Source organism: Cottoperca gobio, chromosome 10 (genome assembly GCF_900634415.1).
Source record: "Cottoperca gobio chromosome 10, fCotGob3.1, whole genome shotgun sequence".
NCBI lineage: Eukaryota > Metazoa > Chordata > Actinopteri > Perciformes > Bovichtidae > Cottoperca > Cottoperca gobio.
In genome coordinates, this window is record NC_041364.1 from 5,740,239 (window position 1) to 5,761,853 (window position 21,615).

At 41.4% G+C, this 21,615-nt stretch overlaps 1 protein-coding gene across 1 annotated transcript in view; it reads left to right on the forward strand.

The window, feature by feature from the left end:
* The first annotated feature begins 783 nt into the window (after positions 1-783).
* Positions 784-21,615, forward strand: part of LOC115015000 (slit homolog 3 protein-like) — a 146,476-nt gene continuing 125,644 nt past the window's right edge. The window contains exons 1-2 of the mRNA XM_029442162.1: positions 784-974; positions 17,162-17,233. Coding sequence (XP_029298022.1) covers positions 784-974; positions 17,162-17,233 — 263 coding nt within the window. The remainder of the gene's footprint in view (positions 975-17,161; positions 17,234-21,615) is intronic.

Here is a 21,615-nt window from a genome sequence, read left to right on the forward strand (position 1 = left end):
TGAGAGTTTTGAGTTTTATTCGTCTGTGTGGGAAAGTATCCGAGTTTATACAGCAGAAAGCGTTTCTGCGGGGAAGATAAGGGACGAGTGGAAGTTTGTAGAATCTCTCTTCTGGTGACATCAACACAGAGACACAGACACAGAGAGAGGGAGGGAGGGAGAGAGAGCATTTTTGGGGAAACCTTAGTGCAAATCTGTGTGCCTCGCTCATTCTCACAACCTCCAGGCGTACCAGTCTGTGTTGCGCCTCTGCTCTCTCAACTTTTTTTTTTTTTTTTTTTGTAACTGATTACAACTCCCCGGCAACTCTCACTTTTTTATTCCCTGGCAGCAGAGGGATGTTCCCTGGAAGGAGGTTACACCCCAGCTGAACATTTTTACCTTGGAAAGTTTAGGAGTCAGGCTGATAACTGCTTCTCGGAGAGTTTGTGAATGGGGAGTATTTGGGGAGACGTTTACGCATCGAGTTGAGTGACGCGCGGTAAGATGTTTTAAAAGTAAACTTTTTTTTCTTTGCAAGTGTCACATCCAAATCCTAATTTTCTTCCATTTTCTTCAATGGCAAGGGAGCGTTTTAAGGAGATTGTGACTGATCGACTCTCTTGAAAATAAACTTTGGTGAACTTCTGCAACAGCGATTTATTTCAGCTCCCATCACTTCTTTTTTTTATTCTACCACACAGCCTCTCTTGACCTTTTCGGGATCCTTACTTTCACAACGTCTACTTTCCCCCCCGTGGATTTTCAATTAACTTCGGTTTGGAAGTAATTTGAGTGGATATCATGCCTCTGATCGGGCCGGAGAAGCGGGCTGCGCTCTGCCGGGCTTGGGCTCTGGTTTTTGCGCTGCTGGTGTGCGCTGCTTCTGTGACTGGATGCCCACACAAGTGCAGCTGCTCCGGGTCGCATGTGGACTGCCAGGGCCTGGGTTTGAAGACTGTGCCCAAAGGAATACCGAGAAATGCTGAGCGTCTGTAAGTGAAACTTTAATGACAGTTTAAGAAAATCTTATTATTTGTCTGTCATCATCTTTCTTAGATATCTTATAATAGCGTGGCCCTATGGAGCGCGTTTCTTCCTTGACTTTACTGTCATAATCCTATAATATGAATGAGTTATATGAAAGCATGCTGTACATGTAAAACTTAACATGCCTTATGTTCTCACATGACTGAGTTATCAGAAGTGATGGAGATAGGTAAAAACTTAAACGCGATTAATTAGCCATTTCAAACTTCACACTTGTTTTACTCAATGAAAACTTCATGCGTGTTTAAAGAATTAATGAATCACTACATATTTGTGCCATAACTTGTGAAGCACCACATTCATCAGGCTACTACGCAGTGATTCAGTCAGTGATCTTTATAAGGCGAACACTGACTTTTATTTCCAGAGCATTATTCATTAATGGTTTTATTTTTGCATAAACATACTACTTAGGCTGCGTATATCATCTCCTACAGCTGAGTAACTTTTATCATTTTGTTAACCTTGACTTAGAAAAAAAATAGGCTTTACTCTAAGTCTATAAAGTGAATTAAAGAGGGCTTTATTTAAGTGAGGCATGTTAGCTCAATAAGGCTGATGATTGAGAAAATAACTCTTAGTGTTACATTTATACTTATGCAAAACAAAGGGTAGTTTTCCGGGAAAGGTTACAAATATACCTCCTGGTCAAAAGCATATAGGCTACTGCAATTCCCCCCAGTACACGTAATAGACGGTGCACATGAGTCTGCCCTAAAATTCACCAGTGACCCCAGTGAATGGAGCCTGTTAAGAAAACAGTCCTGAAGCTGCTTTAGAGCGAGTAATTACGTTTTTAAACGGGTCAAAATGAAAGGTGAGAAGACGCAGTGAGCTTCTTAAATCTTTTTATACTCTTCCGCACTCCCTTTTTCCAGTAAGATTTACCAAAAGTTTTTCACAGATTACTAAAGTTAGACCAGAGCCTCATTGATTTGTGTGAAATCCTAAACAATGTTTTTACTTCTAAAGAACTTTCAGCGCGCTTTTCGAAGCTGGTGACAGTTAGTTTGAAATGATATTCATTCCTAAGGCACAGACAGACCCCTGACAGCCGCTGCTGCCACCTCTAGCCAGATCTTGACACGTATACACCCCCGCAGCCACACACATGCATTCACAAACACACACCTATGCTGTTAAGGTATGGAAACGATTATGCGTGATAACGGAGCAGCCAAAAGCCCCGCAGGGGATCAACAACAGACCTAACCCTGAGACAACAAACACAATCAGTAGGCTGCAGAGGGAAGCGGGGGGTTGATGCGTGTGTGTGTTTGGATGTGGGGGGTACTGGTGGATATGAACATATGATTAGCATGTGTGTGAGCATTTTTACTTTTGCATATGTTTGTTTGGACATGTTTGCGTATTTGTGTGATTGTGTGAGTGTGAACAACAAAGCCCATACCTCTCCCATCCCACAGGACAGTTGTGACCTCCCAGGACCTGTTGGCTTTTACGCAGCAATTCCCCAAAGACATTTACACCGTAGGAAAATAAATAATTAGTGCGGGCTGTGATGGGGAGGTGGGATAAGGGGGTCCCCTGCCTCTCACTGGGGTCCCCGGGGTGGAATATTTGGGGCAGCAGCGCCCCCTCCCTCCGTTTTCACTCCAGAAACTATGTGTTTATGTTTCCCTGATTTATCCAGGTCAGTGTTTCAGCTGTGACTTTGGCCCAGAGTTGCTCTTTCCCTCCCTCTTCCTCTCCCTCTCTGCCTGCCTTCATCTCTCTCTCTCTCTCAGCAGATATATTTTAGGGAGTCTGAGATGGGAAACATTAAAATGGATGAGATTCCAGTTCTAAAGGTTACGGCAGATGGGAAACTTTTTAGGAAAGAGAGATGAGTGTTATTTCCCTGAGCAGGGATTTGGGTTTGACAACGGGGATGAAGTACGTGTAGAGAACAGATTCTAGGAACACAAGTGGCAAGTTTGTTAAGTTAGGAGTAAAAATGTAAAGTAAAGTAAAGTTTCCAAAATTCTTCAATAATCTTCTTAACTTTACCAGAAATACTGAATTTATAAGATCCTGTTTCATATTTTTCACATATTTTAAACGTTTAGGTAGTGGCCTAAGAGAGAAAAGGCAGATGGAAAGCACCGCAATGGAGCTACATGTTTGAAAATAGTCATCATTTCGTAATCACCAATACATTATAAATGTAAGTGCTAATGCAACTCTGTTTGCGTATGTTCATCTTTAATTGATTTATTTAACAGGGCAGGACATCTACTGCAATTGCAAACGTTTCTATATAGACCCACCGACTGCAGAAACTTTACACAGTTACAGTTACATGAAACGGAAAACCATAAAGATGAGGAGATACAGTTTTCTCCACTGTGCAACAAGACCACAAGACGTGACGTTTGAGTAAGAGACATGACTCTCGCCTTATCTCGAGTGGAAAATCTTTTTGAGCTACTACTCTACTGCTCACTTTATCTCAAACCACATGTACTGAATAAAACAAATTCAGACTGTGGAGGTTACTGAAAACAAATGTAGAAAATCACTGTTAGTGAAGAAGAAGAACATGACAAGTACATTAGCTTCAAATAGGTGAAAGTCAATGTAAGTGCAGCATACAGAGACGATAGAATACAAACTCAACCATTAGCTTTAAATAAGTCAACCAATTTAGGTGCTACATACAGATTTTCTTTACATTTTTATTTATGACGGAAGGTGTCAAGACTGTCTGCTGACCTGACATCAATGGGGAGCTCGTTCCACCATTTTGGAGCCAGGATAGCGAACAGGCGGTTTTATTTGAGGGGAATCTGGCTCCCACTCGCAGCGAGCCGATTGCATCTGATGTAGAGCGAAGTGAGCGAGCTGGGGTGTATGGTTTGACCGTGGACTGGATGTAGAAACGGCCTGATCCATTGACAGCACAGTAGGCCAGCACCGGAGTCTTGAAGCATTCAATTTCAGATTTGTACTTTTTGAAGGCACATGGCAGCCAAGAAAGTTTGAATTGAAAATGGTTGGCACTGTAAAGATTAAACAATCTCCAGTGTGGTCCTTTTTTTAAACTGTAGAGTTAGTCACCACTTACTCGCTTTATTACGTTCAGTATATAACTTGGAATCCAGCTCACTTCCACCACCTCCAGAAGTAAAGGGTTAGAGCAACAGTCAGAGTCAGAGTCCACCTGTCATAACTATGTGAATGAATCTCTTCAAAAGCCCATTTTCTGCACTATTGTAAACAGAGCATTTGGAAAGGTTAACGAGAAAAAAAAAAACAGTGGTGGCCTCAACTGTTCACTCACACACACACACACACACACACACTCACACACACACACACACACACACACACACACACACACACACACACACACACACACACACACACTCACACACACACACACACACACACACACACACACACACACAGGCAGCTTCACAGATTACCTCAGGCCAGTCAATTCCGTAATGTCCTCCTTGGGAAGCCACTTGAGACCTCATTTGCATCTAATTTGAGTGGAGGGTTTTGGGGGGGGGGGGAGGGGAGGCTTAACAGGCTTAACGAGGCTGGATAAAATGAATTGGAAAATAGGGACGGCTTTTCTCTCTGGGGTCCAATTCACACCTGCCCAACAGGGACCGTATACACACACACAAAGACAGTCAAACGCATACACACACACACACAAACACACACACACACACACACACACACACACACACACACACACACACACACACACACACACACACCCTGGAGTGTTGATTTTTAGAGCTGCAAATTCCAAACTGTCGCCCCAACTGCTGTGAAATGTGGTGGAAATTGAAGGCTGTAAACTCTAGAGAGGGCCAATTGGTTGAGCTGTAATCAGGAAATTTCTGTATTGAAGTGTGTGCGTGTGTGTGTGGGCGGGTGTACATCTATACTTCAGTGTTTTGCTTTTTTAAATCCTCTTATATGTGTGTGGTATGTAGGATCACATCTGTATATATGTGTTCTGTATGTCCAACTGAGTATGTGTGTGTTGATGTGCGTGTTTGCAGTTGAATGAGTTCACTGCTGGAAACGACAAGCTGCCTAAGCCAACTTTACACAAACTAATTTTGATTTTTAAGTGCCTATTTTTCTTTTCCCTCACTAACGGCACTTTGAGAAAGTTTTGGCAAGTTTTTTACGAGCAACACCTTCTCTACTTTCTCAAACCTTGTCTGGCACAAGACGGAGGTCTTTCTTATTATTTCCCTTCCCAACTCTTCATCTTTACCCCTAGACTTGTTTCTCTTTCCTGGCATGTCTCGCTCTTCCATCCCTTTACCTTCCTTTTTTTCCACTTCTTCTTTCCCCCACCTTTATTTATTATTATCTCTCCCTGACTTCCCCCTCCCCCACCAGCACACCTTCAGTTTGCCAGCATCATCTCTCCAGTGGAGTTTTCACAGCTCCCATTTCAACCTCAGCATGCCAACCTACCATGGAGCGCACAACAATAAGATCCTGCCGCTGTGTGTGTGTGCAAGCAGTGAGTGTGTGTGTTTTCTGTGTGTAGATTCGACACACACACACACACACACACACACACACACACACACACACACGTTCCAGCCTCTTGCTTCTGGCTCTTATCAAAGCTTGGTGTTGATTGGTCAATGTAGGCTGCAACCAGCACACCCTCAGCTATGAAACGGCATTCCATAGTGGGACTGGAATCTTTGAATGTGTGTGTGTGTGTGTGTGTGTGTGAGTGTGTGTGTGTGTGTGTGTGTGTGTGTGTGTGTGTTTATATGTGTGTGATCTTTGAATACGTTGGTGCTAACCTGTGCATGTAGAAAGTTCTAGGGATGCCATGGTGAGGAAATCTTCCCACAGGTTAATAAACTTGTGACAACCCCCATGGTAACAATTACATTTTACAAGAAAATATATTTGTCTGTGACGTTCAATAACTGTAGAGCTTACTTAGAGTGCTTACTTGGATCTTCAACGTTGGATCATGCGTGTATCGGGCATCTGCGGTCGAGCTTTTTGGCAGCCTCACTCTTGTGGTGTGCTTGAAGGTTTGTGTGCGTGTTTGTGTGTGTACGTGTGTGTAAGAGGTGTTGCTTCAAGATGCTGCCACCTTCATCAAACAAAGTTTAAAGATTCCCTCATTAACATTTAGGTTCACTATATGCATTGGGTGTAAATCTAAAATGTTAAAATAGCTCTGCTATTATCTTGTCGGTCAACACTCCTTACTCTGTTCTGCGACTCTGCTGCTGCTGCTTTATGGAGCAGACACTTCAGTTTATAATTGTAGCTTCCGTCGTCCGATTAAGATTAGTATTTGACATTTTTATTTGACGAACGTGGGCACCGATTTGCGAAAATGAACACAATGGCTTTTATTTCTATTTAAAACAAAAAGCAAAAACAAAAAGCAAAAACAAGTAAGGTAATCCATGTGTTGTAGGTTTATGTCCGACAATCTGATCGGATCAAGAACAATCTGGAGTACTGTGGTGTTCACTTTACTTTTGGCCGAGCTCCTTTCAGTTTTGGCCCGAGCATTTGCGTGAAGTCACTGCACATAATGTTGTGTTGTGTTAGCTAGCTGCTAATACAGCTAAGAAGTCTGATAAGTCAGAGATGCATTCCCAGGATCTCTGCTAACCAAGCTGTGTTGGAAACCAGGGAGCTAATTAGTGATGTATTCTGTTTGTGCAGTATTTCTGTATATGTGCACTTCTTTGAGGGAAGCTTAAGTCAGCACACATGCTTTGGTAATTTGAATAAAAGCCATCGTTCAATGAAGAGCGTTCTTTACTGTTATCGTGGGTATGATGGTGATGTAATACATCTGAGGAGCAGCCGAATGTTATTGCTATAGCAGACAAGTCTAAACTAAGAAGCAAAAACCACAATGAGCTTGCTGTTCTCAAACAGCCTCTTAATGTCACGCCTATCATCTGTGGCCATCTCGTGGTAACCATTTTGTGCCCTTCCAGCTATGTTGGATTCAGTTATGGTATGCCAAATGGCACATGTGAGGGTAACCAATATTTAGTCTGCAGTTCTAGGTCAGTGGGTGATATTCTCTTCCCCCAAGTTTCTCCAGCATGGTGGCAGTTGACCTTTTCTATATAATGACTTTCAGTCTGCCAAGGAGGAAGCCAGCTGGCACTGAAGGTGGGCACTGCCCTTCTGGGAAACAGAGCAAGCTGGCAGCATTAAAACATAGACACTGTATTCACATGTACTTTAAACACGGACAATGTACACACACGAGCAAAGCGATGCACACACACTCACTGGCACACAAGTGGAAAATCAGGCAAATATGTGCTGACATATGGATGCACACTTTGCATCGATGTACACTTAATAGTTCTGCACTTTTGAGGACCTTCACTGACATAATGCATTCCTACGTCCTATTCCTAACCTAACTATCACAACTATGCCAAACCCCAACCCGAGCTAATTCTAGACTTAACCCTTAAAGGAAATGTACAGTTTATTCCAAGTTTATTTTCGTTGTTTTGGCCATCTTTCTATCTATTGTACTCATTATAGTTACCAGGAGGCATGAGAAATGAGGTCAGACGATCAGTCAAGTTGTAAACCGTGTTAAACAGCATATCTAAACCACTTTATTTGGAGGATAAGCTTTAAGCTAGCATGGCTGAAATCCTTCTTAGTACAGATAAAACGGACTGTGTGCACAGATACCAAAAGTATGGTGGGTCAAAGTTGGACCACAAACTAAGTCTCTTAACTGTGATGGATGTTTGCAGTGAACAATTTTGGTGATTATTTCACAGTTTACCTTCATTATCTCTTCAAAGTAAGTTTTGCTAACTTGGAGGTTGGTTTAAAATCTGTATGATCGTTTGACGGCTTGTGGTTTTGGCTCGACTTGATGTGTAGGGCAATATTATTACAGATAGGAATGATGATTTGATGGCCTAAACTCTTTTAACCCTCAAACAACCCTTTGAAGCAGTGAACACCAGCCAAAAATGTCATCACTCTCCAAACATATCATCACTCTCAAGGTCTAAAAATGGGTCCTCGCAAAGATGGTACAAGAACACACAGACACATGCAAACACGCATGACAAAGCTACATTTACATTTCAAATAAAAATACATACACAGGAGAATTTATGCATGCAGCTAGCCACACGCATACAGTACACACTCATCATTAGGCAAGTGCAGGCACAAACACACACACAGTACGCTCTCATGCTATCATCGGATTAAACCTGCAATTGGTTGTTGTTGGAAACTTTGACGTATAACGAGAGAGAGAAAGCGAGAGACAGACTGTCACATAGAAACTACCCCGAGTCACGAATGACCTTCTGTGACTTTCTGCTGAAACAGAAGTCCTCAGACCGGAGGACTTCAGAGTGTGTGTCAAATTATAACGCCAGTCTGGGGTTGTGTGTGTGTGTGTGTGTGTGTGTGTGTGTGTGTGTGTGTGTGTGTGTGTGTGTGTGTGAGAGTGTGCGTGCAGTACGCTTGGAGTCGTTTGATGTTAACAAGCTATGCCACTGTTTTGTTAGGCCACTGTTGCCAAAGCAACACATGATATCCCTTCTGTAGGGACTTTCTTTTTCTCAGTGTGTGTTTTTTCACTATATGTGTATGTGTGTGTGTGTGTGTGTGTGTGTGTGTATACATATTTCTGTTTTGTTTGCATGCAACATGTGTAACTTGCACCATAATTTTCCCTTTTCGGTCCGATGTTCAGCTAAGCCCAAAGTGACAGACTGTTTATGTTAAGATGGAAGCTAATGGAGAAGCTGGTCACTGCACTTTGCATGTGTGTGTTTCTCCATCACTCCGTCTCTTTGTCTCTTTGTCTCTTAGTCTCTCGTTCATCTTAACCTTTCTCATTCTCTTATCCTTTCGTTCACTCACTCCTGTTTTTTCTGACTTGGCCTCTATTGAGGAAGAAGCAGTTCTTGTTCTTGTCAAGTGGCCTCTCAGCGGCCAAATTACTCCATCCTCCACCCCCCACCCCACCCCAGTCACTTACAGTACAGCAGTAGTAAATTTAGACAAAAGCAATGCAGCCCTATAAACTCGGGCAGAGAAAAGAGGTAACCAAATACAGTGCTGGTTTATAGCCCTTTTGGCTCGCGACTCCAAAAGAAAGGGATGCTTGCAGGCGACTCCCTAATGTGGTCAAGCCTGCAGGGTTAACAGCGACACCAAACTATGAGTTTCGTTAGGTTGACTGGTATTAACATTGAGTAGAGATGAGGAGGGAGGGAGAAATATATTGTGACGGACAGAAAACAAAGCAATAGATGATGAAACCCACAGGGAAGACGCATTACTCCCTCAGATTTCAACACAATCCGCGTCTGGTCTGGGATATTGATGTAAGATTAACAATTAATTTACAAGACAGAGACATAAGCAGGAGAAGAATAGGAGTGATAGAAGGATGATGATGACGCTAAGCTGCTTTGCTTATCATTCAGAGAGGATCCCTTTATGGAGGGAAAGTAAGTGTCCTTCAGTCAGCTGTAGGGGAAGTATTTTACTCACTAATAGCTCCTTTATCATCAGTGTCTCTGCTCCTCTTCCTCACTCCTCTCCTCTCTCTTTTGGGGAAGAAGTTTATTTTTTTAAACCTTTTGTTTCGCTTCTCCGTCAGCATTGCAGACCACTCAAACGTCTAGAATACGCAAAGTAGCTTATTTGTACAAAAAGGGAGAAATATTTTTACCCATTGTGACAAATGTGTGGCGAGGAACTTTGACCAGATAAAATGTTAAATGTCAAGAGTCAGAAATGTTTCAGAGAAGCATGCATAGCCTACACAGGAAACTATCCCCAACAGTGGGATCGGTATCTTGCTGCAGTGGCTGTAAATCCATCACACCAGGCAAACCTTTGTCTACTCAGCAGCTTCCCCTCAGTTTTGTTGGCAAATGTATGTGTGAATTCCTCCGGCTGAATTTGTTCACTTCCGATTAACATCAATAAGACAGAGATTCAAAACAGCAGTAAACGGTTGCATTGGAGACCAAATGTTCCACAAAACCTAAATATTTTCCAAAACTTGTTAATTCTTTTAGACTGTTGTAGACGATACATGGTGTGCAAATGGAGACTGAACATGCCGTTCTTTTGAACGCTTTCCATACATCTTTCAATTTCAGAATGGATGTTGTACATGTTGAAATATACACGTTCTACTTGAGTCAGTCAACGTTTCTTCTTGTAAACATTCATTTAGATACTGAAATATGTTGGTTTCAGTTGTGTCACTAGTAGCAACCACTAGTTCCATAGCAGTATAACTAACGTTGTTGCGTCGACCAGTCAAATCTGTAATCAAGAAAATACTGACAGGCCTCTATTATTAAGCGTGATGTCCAAATGCCTTTTGTAGGAGCATCATCTGTTGGTACTCCTTTTGCTATAGATGTTTTGTCACTGCAATTGTAATCAGTTTACTGCTAACCAAGCTAGCAATGATGCTAGCCCTCTGAAACTAATTTGTCGCTAATACAACAATCTAAGTAACTGGTAATTACTGTTGGGCAGTAGTAGTGTTATTTCATTCGTTTTACTTTTATGGATGTATATTTTTAAGAGTTTAATTACGGTGTTGTACTTCCTATGGGAACTTTACGTTAATCTTTCACTGGTTATCTTTCACTTTTTTTCAAAGGTCTTGTTTATGGTATCCCATCTTTTTCTGTCGTTGTAGTACAATAATACGTGCAATACAGTTATGTGATTGCTTCCAGTCCAAACCACAACTCCTTGTCTTTAATCTTTTATTGGAAGTGTCTTTAGCTTGCTACATAGATGTTCAAGTACATGCAAAGTGAGAACAGAATCATATGTTTGATTGGATTGCATTATCAGTTATTTAGCAGCAAAATGGGAAGTTTTATGTTGTGACTGCTTTGGCTTCCAAGCTGCCTTCCAGAGTTGGGCGATGTCTACCAAACTGGCATATGATGATGTCCACAGTGAAACATCGTGATGGGTGACGATGTCGTTGTTGGGAGGCGGGATGGGTGGGTGTCCTCTTATGGGCTGCTCCTAAAGTTGGCTAAAGGTGCTGTAATTATAACTGATCAAACTGTTATTACGTGTTCAAATTCTAAATGTATATTTATTTATTAATATTCAGGCTTCTTGCTCCATGTGGCTCTGCTGCATGTCCTTATCAATTGTGATCTTGTTTCGCCCAAGAAGAGTGTGTTCCATTGGCAAATAAGTGCGTTCGTAATTGTACCATAGAACTCGCACTCTTTTGTTCTATCTCTCTCACCCACTCACTCTCTTCCTCTCTCTGTCAAGGCATTGTTCATCGGCCCAACCCTACTGCCTTCTCCTTCAGCTCTGATTGGACACGAAAAACGCTCCTGCCTTTTTGAGCTCCATATCAAGCGAAGTTACAAAGTATGAGCATGTGTTGCTAAATGGGATATCCAAACATTTGAAGTAGATGGATTACAGCTGCAACAAAGGCTAATTTGGAAGCAGCTTGACGCCTGTGCCCTGCTTCTGGTGACAGACGCACTGTAGAGTGTGCAGCTCAGAGGAAAAGGAAGAAGGCAATTAGGATTCCTTGCGTAACTGGGAGATTTAGAGAGCGAAATTGAGCATACCTATCTTAGAGAGAGAGAGAGAGAGAAAGAAGGATGGAGAGCAAGAAAGGAGGAATGAGAAAGTGAAACGGTACAAGAACTTTTTGGGAAAATAACAGGAGATTAGGACAGGAAGCGAACGCATTCGGAAATAAAGCGTTGGTCGGAGAACAACAAAGGATGAAAGGGAAAGGATGGAGGGATGAAGAGATAAGGATGCAGAGCCTGTTAGGGTGGTAGACAAAGTGGAACAAGGAAATGTCACAGTGTCAGCGACATAGAGACAGAACAGAGAGAGGAAACTGTTAGCAGCAGTTATTCTTTATTCCTCACTGTTGTCCCAGATAGAAAGAAAAGAGGTCAAAGGTCAAGAACACAAAAACAGGACAGATTGAGATGGGGGGTAAAACAACTGACCCGCCAGCAACCCGACATGTCACACTTGTTAACTAACCTATTAATATTTCATAGTTTGGCAGTCAGTCCACCTTTTCATTCCCTTGAGCTCTTGGGAGTCTTTGTCACTTGATCTGTCATTTGTTTAACATTCCTTTCTAATAGTTTTTTCTCTGTTCTTTCTCAATCGATGTGGTGTAGCCACCAATAAAGCTGTGCTGTAAGTGAATTAGACCCCCACACACTAAACGTGTGTGTGTAAAGTCAACCAGTACGCCGACCCAAGTCAGCCAGACTGTAAGGTTCACTGGTTTCAGTGGTCTGGGGTGAGATGTGGTGGGGAGCTGTCTGTGCCTTTGTGTGTGCTGTATGGTACATTAATTCCTTGAACACCTGCTGTTTGCATTCTTGTCTTATCCCGTTGTCGCAAACACACACACATGCGCGCCTTACCTCTGCCTGTAATGGAAACAAACAGCGGTTAGAGCTTTTGTACTAAAGCCTCTCGTTACTTGTCTGACTGCCAGCTGGTCAGTTAAATTTAAAGTTGAGCTTTACTGCTGGGTGGGGTGGACACCCACACTTCAGCAGACCAGGTGCATAAAAATGGCCGCCTCACTAGCTTTAAGTCATTCAGATCATTTGTAGCTTTTTTAATGTTTATGTTGCGTGCAAAAACGCAGAATTATATTGTTCTGAATGCTGTTTCTCAGCTCGTTTTCAAACAACTTTTCTTGAATTTCTCCAGAATATCTACGTGAAAGAAAGCCCTTACAGTATTACAGATTTCAATTTCTCAGGTAGCACGAGTGGATGTACTAACTCCAATATTAACGCTGAGTTCCAGACAACTCGGAACTACAAACCATGTAAAGTAACGCCACTCAAAAGTCGGAGTTCCTATTTGTAAACTCGGGCCAAATTCATCTAACCTCGACTTCATGAAGAAGCACTAGTTCGACGTCACAAAACAATGGAAGTGCACATTTGATATGGTTAGGTGTATTTGCCTGTACTTAATTAATACAGGCAGATACAGTAATTAATTAACACATGTACATATAATACATATCGTAGATTAAAACCTCTTCTGCATGTACACTTAAAACATGCCAAAACTAAAATGTGGAGGCTGCGCTCCTGAGAGTTCAGTTGTGTCTACACTTGCCAAAGAAAATCTGTTTGTCACAGTCAGCAATGGCTTTTGTTTACATTTTTGGCGTCAAGCACGGAGGTCGGAAGTTGGAAATTTCAGCTGGGAAAACTTTGGCTTACTAGTTGTTTGGATTAGTTCTCCCATCATAATTCTTGATGCTCTGCTGATTGAGAGTTTATGCTTCTCCATTAATAACCTAATGAATGTGAGCCCACCCACTATGTTCTCGGTTTACCAAGCTGTCAGTTGCACAATAGAATCGATCCGCGACCTTTTACGTCAGCACAACATGAAGAACAAGTAAATATATGAATACCTTGAGATGGAGACAAACTTAGATTGGTCCGTTTTATTTGGTTTTGACCGGCCATGAAGTCCTTCACTGGATATTGGACCAAAAATGAAAATAACATCTCCAGTTCTGTAAACACTGTAGTTTACGTTAGTGACATTGGCAACACAGTATTAGTAATAATACACATGCACGTTATCTGAGAGGGTGAATCATTTGATTATATGGCTGATGTTGTAGGTTTGTGACTTAATGAAGAATGACTAGACGTCATATTTTTACATATCTTAAACCATTTTCATATAATTTAATTCCCACCACATCTCGTTTATCTCTGGGCCTTGACTTTCTCCATTGTGAGGCGGTGAGGTTAGATAGGGTGATGCCACAGCGCTGCACCTGGCCCTGTATCCTCACTGTTTGTTTGAGTCGAGAGCGGTTTCCCTGGTGAGAGCAGAAGTTTCCACTGTGAACGAGAGGAAGATGGAGATAAGGATGGAGAGATTAGGGGAAAAAGGCAGAGGGTAGAAAACAGAAGGGTAGGAAAATGTAGCCAACTGTAAAAGAGTGAAAGATTTAGATAAAAGAGGAGAGATTACGTGGATGGAGAAAAACGGAGGAAGGCGAAGAAAAAGTGTTTAGTCAACTGTGAAACAGTGAAAGATAAGACGTGAGATTGAGAGGGGGAGACGCCGTAAAAGAGGGAGATTAGGAGGAAAAGGAAAAAGTGGAGAGGAAGGCTGGGAACACGGGGGTAAAGCTGGCTGTGAAGGTCTGACAGATTGACATTAAAGAGCAGTGACTGGGGAAAAGAGAGATGTAAAATGGATGAAGGGAAGGGAAAAAGAAAGAAAGTTAAAAGATAAGCAGCGACAGATAGCAGAGGGGTAAGACGGGGAGGGCGAGATGGATAGAAATGGAAAAACTTTCGGATTGGATGCTGCCTAAGAGTCACTCAGAAGTAAGTGCATACTTGAAATTACAAATCAACAATGAAAAATCTTCCATCTTTCATCATGAAAATCATAAATCAATGCTATATTGAGTTTTTTCACCACATCCAAGAAGGCTTATCAAGCTGCCTCGCGTTCCAAGGAGCCGGCAATTACACACATACTGAAATCCTGTGACAAGAAGCAGCATCGAGTCTGAATGATGGGGAAACGGCTCGCTGTCAGAAACTTATCTGGGGTCTTGAATGAACTGGCAATCATCGTATCAAACCGTAATTAATTCCCTCTGCTTTTTAGATTTTGTTCATGTTGTGGCTGCTTCCGAATGCTTGGATCACTTGATGATGTGGGTTTATCTATAATAACAGTTAATTAACGCGACATCATCATACCGGAAACATCATCTTTATGTGACTTCAGAATCAGAGTTTATTGACTGATTACAAAACGAAAAAAAAACGTTTTTTTGTGAAAATATAGTAGAGCAAGTCCAACTGTGGCGTACTGTATATTGTCATATTGGCATATTGTAATGTTCTAAATGTTAGCAGAGTTGCCTATTTACACAAGCAGCAGACACGGGGCAACATTAGCTTTCCTTTGGCCCCCGGTCCAGAATTAAGTCACATTTTCAAACTCCTCTTAGCTCTGTTTTGGTCTCCACCAACTTGTGAGAGAAATGTCTCATTAGCTCTTAAATGCTCCACTATATTCACCAGCTATATTCACAAGCTATATTCACCAGCTATATTCACCACCAGCTATATTCACCAGCTATATTCACTATATTCACCAGCTATATTCACTATATTCACCACCAGCTATATTCACTATATTCACCAGCTATATTCACTATATTCACCACCAGCTATATTCACTATATTCACCAGCTATATTCACTATATTCACCAGCTATATTCACAAGCTATATTCACCACCAGCTATATTCACCAGCTATGTTCACCAGCTATATTCACCAGCTATATTCACCAGCTATGTTCACCAGCTATATTCACCAGCTATATTCAGCTATATTCACCAGCTATGTTCACCAGCTATATTCACCAGCTATATTCACCAGCTATGTTCACCAGCTATATTCACCAGCTATATTCACTATATTCACCAGCTAGACACCAACTTCTTTCTGTCTGTCCATTTTTGCTGGGCAGTTTTGGAAAACAAATACTTTCTTCTTCTCTTTCTCAATTCAAGTATTGGTGAAATAGAAACCTTAATAACTGGGACCTCATTCTGAGGGCTTTATCATCGTTTATGATTTACATCACTGTCTGTACTACAGTGGGTAGGGATCTTTGAGCAGCAATCTTTTTATGTGGCATCAGAAGAGATACTGAAACTATTTGTTACCCCGGAGCTCTTTCAAAGACCCCTGGTGGAAGTGCTGCCCTCGCCCACACCCGCCCTCCCGCTCAGGCCGGGGTATGTCTCTTATTAGTGGTCCTTGCCATGGCAGCTTGGAGAATCCTTTTGAAACCTAATATGGTCTTAAATGAAATTTATAAATATTTAGGTGTATTATGAAAAACACACACGCAGGCCGCCTTTGCAAAATCAGACTCTGTTTGTGTGTGTGTGTGTGTGTGTGTGTGTGTGTGTGTGTGTGTGTGTGTGTGTGTGTGTGTGTGTATGTGTGTGTCTGAGAGGGCACCTACAATGGGAGGGAAAGAGAGACATGTGTGTGCGAAATTGGAGAGAAAATTGTGTGTGTTGTTTGTCTGTGCTCTCTTGTGTGTGTGTTTTCTTTCCTTGCCCTAATTCCTCCAGTACGACAGCGTTTCAATAAACAGCATACCCGTATAAAGGGAACCAGTCTATACACACACACTCAGGCAGTCAGTTCATATTGCAGTGTGCATACATTGTGCACCCGTAGCTAAAACAGATTGAATGACAGCCAGGAAACACGATAAGCTTTTAAACTCTGATGATGGAAAGAGAAAATAATTTCATCCCACTTTTTGCTGGAACATTTCTCATAAGTCGGAGCAGCAGGAGCTGTGTGTGAGTGTGTGTGTGTGTGTGTGTGTGTGTGTGTGTGTGTGTGTGTGTGTGTGTGTGTGTGTGTGTGAGCATGTAGATGTGCAAAGATGTCCGTTGATTTGCGAGTGTGTGTCTGTGTGCATAGATGTGAGTGTGAGTGCGTAGATGTGCGAGTGTGTGTGCGTAGATGTGCGAGTGTGTGTGTAGATGTGCGAGTGTGTGTATGTGTGTGTGCGTAGATTTGTGTGTAGATGTGCGAGTGTGTGTGCGTAGATTTGCGAGTGTGTGTGCGTGCGTAGATTTGTGTGTAGATGTGCGAGTGTGTGTGCTTAGGTGTGTGTGTGTGTGTGTGTGCGTAGAAGTGCGAGTAAGTGTAGATAATTTCCTAGTGCCTGTACGGTAGGAGTGTTTGTGTGTTTTGGTTTTCTGTTTGTTTGTGTTTGTATGTTTGTGTGTGCGTGAGTGTGTGTGGGCTCTTATGCTGAGGGGCATTCTCACGCTCTGTCCTACTGCCACATTGACTAATTCGACTGAGCGAGAACACACACAGAGACATACAAACGCAGACACACATGCACTCACTCGCTCCTGATTGATGTTCATTTGCTTTTAAGCATTTTTCATAATAACTTCACATGCTATCAAGATGCACTGCATATTATTAAGTTCATGGTGTTAATTAAACTAAATCGTATTAAGATTTGATGAATGAGATTTCTAACCTTTGTGTTTCTCTCTGTAGGGATTTGAACAGAAACAACATCACCAGAGTCACTAAAGTGGACTTCTCTGGCCTCAAGAACCTCAGGATTCTGTAAGTTTGTTTGTTTTCTCTCTTTCTGTCAACTTGTTGTGGTGATAAACCAGTCAGTGCTGCTGAAATGACTCAGGGGTTTTTCTTGTTAAGCCAGGATTTTCAAATTACATTGACTGTTTCAGACTGTCTTTTTTGGTTTTGTCATGTTTATTTGTCACTGGGTTCATGTACGAAGACATTTGGCCTCATGCAAAAACGTTGCGTTCTTATCCTAAACCTTTCTTTCTTTGCTCGTATGAATTTTCTAAATCAGAGGAACTGTTGTGACAAATTCTCTGATACCACTCCTACATGCCACTGGAGAACAAATCTCTTTATATGATTTGTTCTTGCATGAGGCCTGGGGTCTTTATCTGTATAGCTCATTTTTTAAAAGACGCTTTGCAAGACTAATGCAGGTAAATCTAATGTAGAATTAAAAATGTAAGTAACCTGTGATCACCGATAGCTTCAAAAAGCTTAAAACGGATGTGTTGGCTTAAAGGAAGTAGATAACCTAAAGCATAATGGACTCTTATATCCCGTGGCATAATATTGTCATAATGCAGTAAATATGTTTGTGCATACAAAAGTTGAGAATTTGCATCCCAATTCCAACAGCCTAAGCATGTAGTGATCTTTCCCCGACCTCAGCCTAATCGCTTTAGTTGTGTAAACGTAATCATACTTCAATCACATCATTTGCGGATCAGAAAGCGCTCATATGAGATGCTGTCAAAACGCCCCGTTTAGTCCTTCAGATATGAGGACTTCATGTTGAATCTAGCAGGCACCAGCAGGCCTATTATGACCTTTTTCTTCATTGTGACTCTTTACAAGGAATCCAATTAACAAAAAAACTGCCATGCTGGAGCAATTAGGCAAATGCTATATTTACCTAATAGGCCTGTATATGTCTATAGGCTATAGGGCTATATACAAGTCTCTAATAAAATAAAGTTTCCCATACTAATGAGGGATTTCGGGGGAGTGGAGAATGCAAGTGTCTTATCCAAGCAGTTGAATTTCGTAATTACTGAATATTTACGAGGTTAAATAATAGAGTAATCCTGAGCTGACATGCCAGTAACAAGCAGCAAGACTCCCATTTGTTAAACAAGAAAAAAGATGTTAAACTGCTGCGGATATTATGGTATGCAGTGATTAAACTGCTGAAAGAATGTAGCACTTTCTAGACAGTTGTCAGCAAGAAAGTGTGAGTCATTGTTTATATGAAACAGTAAAACAAAAAAAAGATAATGTAACCGTGTCCCATGTCTCTGAGCAATACTTAAGGAATGCTGAATGTTTTGCAATATTGGGACATCCAGAGATATATGAATGCCTTTTAAAATGTAAAATAATAAAGAAACATTTCTTCTTTAAATATGAACGAGCAGATTTGGAAAGTTGTGCACATATAATTAAATTAAAAGTACGACTTCAACACACTGCATTTCTTAAAAATATAACCATTACTTCCACACTTGCCAATGTGGAAGGAAAAGTGTAAAGAACAGAACACACAGCCTGGAGAATTTCTGATATTACACATGCACTACTGTATGTACTGTGCATTGAAAGGTTTTTTTGTTAACTCTATAGAAATTGTTTCTCCTGTAAATACTGGCCACAAAGAGACCCCCTTATAAAGCATGGTGCTTGGCCAGCCTGAACTAACTTGATGTGTCATAGCTGGTAATTCCAACCATTGTGATACACTATCTGTTCACAAATTGTTTTGTTTTTGGGGCCTCAAAAGAGGTCGAACACACTGACCACTGGTCTGTTTCAAGGCAAAATGACTTCCAAAGACGATTTACTGACTACAGACTAAACATTAAACACAGTAAACATGTCAAATGGACATTTTTTTCGAGCGTATGAATCGTCATTGCTGATGTTACTGGTGCTGGTCTAACTGGTCATATCTAAACGGCTGCACTCAGTAGAGTGTGACTCCTTGTCTCCTCTCAGCTGTCCTAATTGACTTTAAGGGCTCTCTTACTCTTCTGCTTCAAGTGGCTCAAATGTGTGTGTGCGTCTGTGTATGTGTGTATGCTAGGCCTATAATAACTATAATCACCGTTGGCTGCATGCAGCTTCCCTCCTCAATCTGTTTTAACCAGACCGGTAGATAAAAATACACTCCCAGCTCGAACTACGCTGAGGAGTGGAAATAAGTTTATGCATGCGTGTATTTGCATGTGTAAGTGCATTTGTTCAACTATAAGCATACTTATGAGGACCATGATGGATTTCGGAACATGTGTGTGCGTGTGTGTGTGTGTGTATGTGTGCGTGTGTGTGTGTGTGTGTGAGTCTGTGTTTGGGCAATATAGAGAAAGAACGAGAGACCTTTATTTATGTGTATCCTGTGCACTTGAGACAGGGTGAGAAGTACCAAGGAAAATAGGGTGTGTGTGCGTGTGTGTGTGTGTGTGTGTGTGTGTGTGTGTGTGTGTCTGTGTGTGTGTGAGAGTGAGTGAGAGAGTGTGTGTGTTTGCGTGTGGTGGGCCAGCAGCTTGTTTCATGTGGTTGGTGATAAACTGCTGTGACATTTCCCCACTCTAAATCTCTTAAAGAAATGGGGAGGAGATGGCTTGGGAAAGGGAAGATAGTCTGAGAAAGCGCACACACACACACACACACACACACACACACACACACACACTGTTGCATATGATATCTAGGGATAAACAAAAGCCTACATAGTCACACAGACTTTACCCTTTTCCCTTATCTGAAGGTATTAATGTTACTTACCAGACCTTTATATATCACACACACACACACACACACACACACACACACACACACACACACACACACACACACACACACACACACACACACACACACACACACACACACACACACACACACACACACACACACCATGCCTAGTTCCGGGATTCCTGATCACTTACATACATCCCATGGGAAATGTTTACATGCAGTTAAACGCTTCTAACATTCTTCCCAGGGAATGCTAATAGCTGCAGAAGAAACGTATCCCTCGATGCCCATGCTTACATACAGGCTTTTAATTATTGACATTTAGTCGTGTGAAAATACTTTACTCCCACGACATGAAATCTGACTTCTGTTAAACACCTCAACCAAACTAAACGACCGTGTATCAGGTGCATGTTTCAGCTGCTCAATGATCACAATACAACAAATGAAAAATATTCTAATTGTTTTTTATTTGCTGCTATTTTAAATTTAGTACAAACGTCCTCATGGAAACCCCATAATCAGCTGCCTGCTGTAATGGGATTAAACATTTAACTTGATTGTGTTTTGTAATCCAAGCCAGCAGTCTGAATATTCTTTAATCTGGGCGGTCAGACCGTTTTGCTATAATCACAGACACAGCTTGTCTCGGCGTGCACGCTGCATGCGCAACACTCAGCGTAATATCTTTGGCAGCCTTACTTTGTACGATGTCTTCCAGATTGTGGCGAAATGGAGTAAATCAAAACAAATTCAGATGTAGGTGAAAGCTTGTGTTTGATATGAACATTTGGCTGCGGAAAGTTAATGTGCTTTCACCTGTTGAGTGTAAACAACAAGTGAAGTTAATATCCCCTCAAGTATTTCCTTATTTCCTTCAAGCGCTCTGAGTTTGCCCTCAGTTAGCGTGACATCATTGTGCTTTTTGTAATGGTTAAAACTCTCTAATATGGCTGAATGGAAGAGTTATTGGACACACCAGGCCCCCACACACATGAAATCAATACATTTTCTCTCTTTTTCTCCATCTCTCTGTCGATGACTAATGTCTGATACAGACCAATATAAAAACAATACCTCATTCGAACAATATGCCAGCATCGACTCCCCACACCATGTGTTTGGCTTAAGATCCCCTGCCTTTCTAAACTTCATTCAATAAATCAGCATGCGGTTGATCCCTCATTTGGTCAAATAAACTCTTATAGTTACTCAAAGTTATGTCTTGATTTAGCTTTCGCCCGAAGTTTACGAGATATGCTTTTTCTATCAGGATGGAGAAAATGCAGCGTGAGTAGAATAAACATGTTGGGGTTAATGCTGGCTGCCTGGAAGTATGACTGCAGTATATGTTACTCTGTACATGTTTACATACACGTCTGACATTGCTCATTAGCGCTGGGTGTGTTCGGTTGTATTTCTTCTGTGGAGTACGTATTTGAGTTTTAGGCTTTTTTCTGTGTATAAACTTGGTTAAGCATTTAAATTTTTTTTTTAACCAATTTCCACCTAATATTTCATAAAAAAAAGATATGATTGCTTTAAACTAATATCTAGAAACATGGAGGGAATATGCTAATTCTCTTATTATTGTGCAGCAGAATCCCCTTAAGTAATTTGGATAATAAATAGGAAAAACGACACATTGGTTGTGCTGCATG